The sequence below is a fragment of the Pelophylax lessonae genome, assembly GCF_965119305.1.
Source record: "Pelophylax lessonae genome assembly, chromosome: 4".
NCBI classification, from domain to species: domain Eukaryota; kingdom Metazoa; phylum Chordata; class Amphibia; order Anura; family Ranidae; genus Pelophylax; species Pelophylax lessonae.
This window is the reverse complement of record NC_138771.1, coordinates 20,561,522-20,568,432: the sequence shown is the minus strand read 5'-3', so window position 1 is coordinate 20,568,432 and position 6,911 is coordinate 20,561,522. Positions and strand designations below refer to the sequence as shown.

Sequence of the window (6,911 nt, the reverse complement as noted above, 5' to 3'; positions counted from 1 at the left end):
TATGGAGGTAGAGAAATATTTAGTGGTTATATGAGAAGACTCTAATTATGGCATCAACTGTAAGTTGTTGATTTATATGGTGTTTTTTTTTTTTCCCTTCAGTGCCTCTTCCCCCCTTTTCTTCTTTTTCGTCTTCTTTCTTATTCTTCTGTCTTCCGTCTTCTTTCTTTCTTTCTCCTTCTTCCTTTCCTTTCTCTTCTTTCTTCTTCCTTTCCTTTTTTTTTTTTTTTTTTCTTTCTTTGCTTTGTGTTCCTTTTCTGCTTTTAGGATCAGATCTGTGTTTCTCCTGATGAAGTGAACTACTGATTTTGCAAAATGCGTTGAGATCGCTACGGCACAGATTGATAAGCGTGTCAGAAATAGTTGGAAGTTATATCTTTTATGTACAAATATTACCATTTTTTTTTTTCATTTCATTGATGAATATCATTGACATTAAAATATTTTGCATGCTTTATTTTTAATATGTATTTTTTCATGTAATTTATGTATTTTTAATGCGGGTTGTGTGCATCTTTATAGTCCCGTGGGCCTCTAGTCTCTGTCTTTGTGGTCACTCCTTTAATGGTGCACTCACGGGTATTAAAATAAGTTTGATCCAATCAAAAAGAGGAAGCTCCATAGAGTAATATTCGCAAGGAACCATTTTATTAAATCACAAAGGTGCTCGCATATTGAAAGTGAAAGCAAGTAAAGATGGCAGCGGCGCTCATGATGGGCGGCCGTAATGTCACTGATGGCTCCGCCCTCCGCATTTCATCGCAAAGGACTTATTCCAAGGGCAAAAAGATGGTGATGCAGAAGTTTATTGCAGCAAAATGCGTAGGGTAGAGTGACGTCATCACGCCCACCCGTCACGAGCGGCGCGGCTATCTTTGCTTGCTTTCGGTTTTTAATATGTACCGTTTTTGGTTTAAAATGGCTCCTCGCTATATTACACTGTGGCGCTTTCTCTTTTTTTTTTTTTTATTGGATCCAGTTAATTTGTTTTTTCTAAGACCTTTTGTAGTTTTGTTTGCAGTTGTCAAAAAGATTTCTAGAAATTTTGTCATGAAGAGATGAAGCATTTATTCACAACTCGAATTTCTCTCCTCCTAGCTGCCAGCATCGTCCTGTCAATGCCCATCTTTAATAAGACCGGCAAATACAGTTTACACCTTCCATCACCCCTGAATGTGACCATCAGTTTCTCAGTCTTTCTTTCCATCTACCTGGCACTCCTATTTTTGGGTAAGTGTGTTGTGTTTTTTATATATATATATATATATATATATATATATATATATATATATATATATATATATATATATATATATATATATATAATTTTTTTTTATAAAAGTGGAGTTGCCCTTTAACTACGCTTACAGGGACTATATATATATATGTGTGTGTGTGTGTGAAAGAAAAAGAAAAAGGTGCACGTACCAATGAACTAAGTGTAAAATCAGCACTGTAAAAAAATTAGGAATGCATAAAAATTGTACTATATATATATATATATATATATATATATATATATATATATACGCTGCTCATATGCTTTAAGGGCCGTTTTACACTGGTGCGATGCGGGAACCCTGCGAATCCACTGTGTTCCTGCATCGCACCCCACTCGCAGGCAGTTCACACTGCCATATGCGAATCACTGGGAGTGTCAATACAAAGTTAACCAGTTCTGGACCGGAAGAATTTCCCCTCCTTAATGACCAGGCCATTTTTTTCGATTCGGCACTGCGTTACTTTAATGGAAAATTGCGCAGTCACGCGACGCTGTACTGAAATACAATTGATGTCCTTTTTTTTTTTTTTCTTGCGCTATTAACCAAAAAAAAGCGACAATTTTAGGGGAAAAAAACAAAACATTTTTCACTTTCAGCTATAAAACATTCCCCAAAAAGTTTTAAAATCAAATTTTTTCATCCTCTTACGCTTATTTGTATTCTGCTACATATTTTTAGTAAAAAATAAAATAAATTGCAATAGGCGTATTTTGATTGGTTTGCACAAAATTTATGTCTACAAACTAAGGGAAAGATTTGTCATTTTTTTTTATTTATATATTTTACTCGTAATGGCAGCGATCAGCGATTTTTAGTGGGATTGCGGCGGACAGATCGGACCCCTAACTGACCTTTTTTTGACACTTTTGGGGGGACCAGTGACATTACTACAGTAATCAGTGCTAAAAATATGCACTGTTACTGTAATGATGACACTGGCAGGGAAGGGGTTTACACTGTGGGTGATCAAAGTAGTTAAATGTGTACCTAGGGGAGTGTTTACTACCTGTGGGGGCGGCGGGGCTTGTGAAATGATCATAGAGACCGGTGTTCCTATATACAAACCTGATTCCAAAAAAATTGGGACGCTGTACAAATTGTGAATAAAAACAGAATGCAATGATGTGGAAGTTTCAAATTTCAATATTTTATTCAGAATACAACATAGATGACAAATCAAATGTTTAAACTGAAAAAAAAAGTTTCATTTAAGGTAAAAATAAGCTATTTTAAAATTTTATAGGATCAACATATCTCAAAAAAGTTGGGACACGGCCATGTTTACCACTGTGTGGCCTCCCCTCTTCTTTTTATAACAGTCTGAAAACGTCTGGGGACTGAGGAGAAGTTGCGGAAGTTTAGGAATAGGAATGTTGTCCCATTCTTGTCTAATACAGACTTCTAGTTGATCAACTGTCTTAGGTCTTCTTTGTCACATCTTCCTCTTTATGATGCGCCAAATGTTTTCTATGGGTGAAAGATCTGGACTGCAGGCTGGCCATTTCACTACCCAGGTCCTTCTACTACGCAGCCATGATGTTGTAATTGATGCAGGATGTGGTCTGGCATTGTCATGTTGGAAAATGCAAGGTCTTCCCTGAAAGAGACGACGTCTGGATGGAATCATATGTTGTTCTAGAACTTGGATTTACCTTTCAGCATTGATGGTGCCTTTCCAGATGTGTAAGCTGCCCATGCCACACGCACTCATGCAACTCCATACCATCAGAGATGCAGGCTTCTGAACTGAGCGCTGATAACAACTTGGGTTGTCCTTGTCCTCTTTAGTACGGATGACATGGCGTCCCAGTTTTCCAAAAAGAACTTCAAATTTTGATTCGTCTGACCACAGAACAGTTTTCCACTTTGTCACAGTCCATTTTAAATGAGCCTTGGCCCAGAGAAAACGCCTGCGCTTCTGGATCATGTTTAGATTTGGCTTCTTTTTTTGGCCTATAGAGTTTTAGCCGGCAACGGCGAATGGCACGGTGGATTGTATTCACCGACAATGTTTTCTGGAAGTATTCCTGAGCCCATGTTGTGATTTCCATTACAGTAGCACTCCTGTATGTGAAGCAGTGCCGTCTAAGGGCCCGAAGATCACTGCCATCCAGTATGGTTTTCCGGCCTTGACCCCTATGCACAGAGATTGTTCCGGATTCTCTGAATCTTTGGATGATATTATGCACTGTAGATGATGAGAACTTCAAACTCTTTGCAATTTTTCTCTGAGAAATTCCTTTCTGATATTACTCCACTATTTTTCACCACAGCATTGGAGTAATTGGTGATCCTCTGCCCATCTTGTCCTCTGAGAGACACTGCCACTCTGAGAGGCTCTTTTTATACCCAATCATGTTGCCAATTGACCGAATAAGTTGCAAATTGGTCCTCAAGCTGTTCCTTATATGTACATTTAACTTTTCCGGCCTCTTATTGCTACCTGTCCCAACTTTTTTGGAATGTGCAGCTCTCATGAAATTCAAAATGAGCCAATATTTGGCATGACTTTTCAAAATGTCTCACTTTCAACATTTGATATGTTATCTATATTATATTGTGAATAAAATATAAGTTTATAAGATTTGTAAATTAGTCCATTCCTTTTTTACTCACAATTTGTACAGTGTGCCAACTTTTTTGGATTTAGGTTTGTAGAAGGATCACAGGAGCTCTGTGACCATTCCAGGGAGAAGAACGGTTGGCTGTGTTTACAACAGCTGACCGTCCTTCTCTCTCAGCGGGGAGCAATGGCGGGTAATTGGTGCCGCCGGTCCTGTGCATCGGCATCCCCGCTGCCTAGTGGGGGCGGGAGCGTGCCGCCAGCGGCGCTCGCACCCCCCCCCCCCCCCAGCACCACATGTAGCCCTACGTTGGTTCGCACAGCAGGGGCGGTCCAGAACCTGGATTAGTTTGCATATCACAGTGCGAACTGTCAATTCAGACCAGAATCAGATCACATAGGTGTGAACAGCCATGCAATCCGATCCTGGTGCGGATTAAAAAAGGGTCCTGCGTGACTTTGGTCCGATTGCAATGTGAATTCAGCCATACACTCTGTATGGCTGAATTTGCATCGCACAGACATCGCATGTGATTTGCAGTGTGGTGTATATCACATGTGATTTCTGACATCGCTATAGTTGAAGCAGCATTAATGCTATTCTTCAGCCTTAACACAAAGCTACTCATTGTCTGTATCGGGAGGCACACGTTCTGCATGTGATGAAGCGCTTGCGTCTGCATGAAATGCTGCATTGCCTGCTGCTGCCAACCTAAGCCTTACATCACTGGCTGTGAAAGGGTTAATAGTTTTTAAATTATATGCCTGCAATTCCATTATCCTAAAAGCAATTTCTTTTTTTTTTTTTTTCTCTTCCAACAGGACTCGCCATCAATTTCCGTCACTTATACAAGCAGAGGCGCAGGCGTCTGGGAAATCGCAAAAGGAAGACGGCATAATGTTTTGCACTGTTTATTTTTTTTAATAGTGGGTGGGAGAAGGTTTTGTTTAATTCCCCAAATCCTTTTTTTTTTCCTGATTTTACTCCTTAGTACATTGTTCAGTATTCTTTTTTTTTTTTTTTTTTACTTTCCGGGACCACAAAGGTCAAAGGGCATTTCTACTGAAAGCTGAACAGTTGAAAGGGATTGCTTTGAGTGTAATCAGCAATTATCACTCACCTGTGAGCCACTTATTGACCTCCGCTTTAAGGCCCTCATTCACATTGACTTCAGCTTTGATGTCCCGTGACTTCAGCTGAAACTGCACAATTTCTAAGCCGCTCTCAGCGCGACTTGGAAGACATTGATGCAGCTTTATGCACAATCTCTATGCAAGTCACACCCAAAATCACCAAAACGAGTGCAGGAGCTACTTTCTCAAATGTGTGCGGCACCGCAAAGTCGGTGTCGCACAGCTTTGAACCGTGCGATTTCCTGCAATAAGGTGCAACTTCAAATCGCATAACAAGCCACTCCAATGTGAACGGGGGCTTTAAAATCTTTATTTGTGCTCCTCCACAGTCTGTTGTCCTGCAAAAAAAAAAAGGCTTTTTACCTCTGCCACCTATGAACTGTCATTTACTAAAAAAAAAAAGTGCTTATTTTCTTATACTAGTGTGAGATTTCTGCAAGGGTGGAAAGAAGGATGAAAGAGGCCAGTACTAAATAAAAGGAGGGGAGAGGGGGAGGCGGCATCTGGAGGAATCGCAATCGCCCTTTGTATAGTTATGAGAACAGAGCAATCTTACCTTTTAGACTGGATTTGCACTTTTGCGATTCTTTGCAGCTTTTGATCCATTGCGGTACATTGGCAGCCCATTCATAATAAATAATATGCATCCATTGGCAGCCCATTTATAATGAATAATATGCATCCATTGGCAGCCCATTCATAATAAATAATATGCATCCATTGGCAGCCCATTCATAATGAATAATATTCATCCATTGGCAGCCCATTTATAATAAATAATATGCATCCATTAAGACACCGCAAACTGTATAAAAGCACCAGGCTGCTGTTAACCACTTGCTCTCCAGGGCCATTTTTTTAATTTTTATTACACGTTCCAAACAGCATTTTTTTTTCTTTTTTGATAGAAAATAACCCCCACCCATGTTTTTTAAGCTGTTGCGTTTTTTAGCTTTTTTTTTTTTTTTTTTTTTTTTCCTAGCAAAATTATACTCCCACAAAAGCTTATGGCTCAAATGCTGATCAATAGCCGCTTTTTCCTCATGGAAGTGGACTTTTTTTTTTTTTTTTTGCGTGGGGCCGCATAAATGCGCACCTCCCTTTGTGCGGGGAGCGTGCCACGCAGTACGCTCCCAGGGCAGGGACCGGGGTCTCTCACGAACGATTGGGACCCGGGACTGTCGGTTCTGGGTCATGTGATAGCTTGTGATTGGCTATCACAGTGATCAGTTACTGTGAGCCCGCCCCTGGGTTTCCTTCCTCTTCTGAATGAAGAGACAGTTGCATTGTATCTTTCTCTTCTTGCAGCAGATGAAGACCCCGTTCACACTGGGGCGAGCCGGCTTTGCCGGGCGACCTGTGAAGTCGCGGTGCGCAGCTCGCACGCGACCTCGGAGCGGCTGGCACGGAATTCATATAATTGAAGTCAATGCAGGTCGCTACGGGTCGCCCCAAAGAAGCTCCGTACCCTTTTTATAAGTCGGAGCGACTTGTGTCGCTCCTATTAGAACGGGTCCACAGCTTCTCTATGGCAGGCGACCTGTCAGGCGACCAGGTCACCTGACAGGTCGCCCCAGTGTGAACCGGCACGAAGTGTAGACAAACAAAGTGTGGGAAAAAAAAAAATTAAAAAAAAAAAAATAACAAGATCAGGGGTAATGTCAGGGGTCACAGTCAGCATATTTTGGGTAGAATTTGACAAAAAAAAAAAAATTGAATTAGTGTCATTATGTTTAATGATTGTTTGATGTTTATATGATTTGGCTGCTCAATGACCAGGCCCTATTTTGTGATTCGGCACTGCGTGACTTTAACGGACAATTGCGCAGTAGTGCGACGCTGTACCCAAACGAAATTAACATCCTTTTTTTTCCCACAGAGCTTTCTTTTGGTGGTATTTGATCACCTGTGCGATTTTTTTTTTTTTTTTT

The 6,911-nt window shown here is 40.6% G+C and overlaps 1 protein-coding gene across 1 annotated transcript in view; it reads left to right on the top strand.

Moving 5' to 3' along the window:
- Window positions 1-4,816, top strand: part of HACD3 (3-hydroxyacyl-CoA dehydratase 3) — a 69,647-nt gene extending 64,831 nt beyond the window's left edge. The window contains exons 9-10 of the mRNA XM_082253461.1: window positions 1,099-1,230; window positions 4,669-4,816. Of these exons, the coding sequence (XP_082109587.1) occupies window positions 1,099-1,230; window positions 4,669-4,745 (209 nt within the window). The 3' untranslated portion in view covers window positions 4,746-4,816. The remainder of the gene's footprint in view (window positions 1-1,098; window positions 1,231-4,668) is intronic.
- Window positions 4,817-6,911: the final 2,095 nt, after the last annotated feature.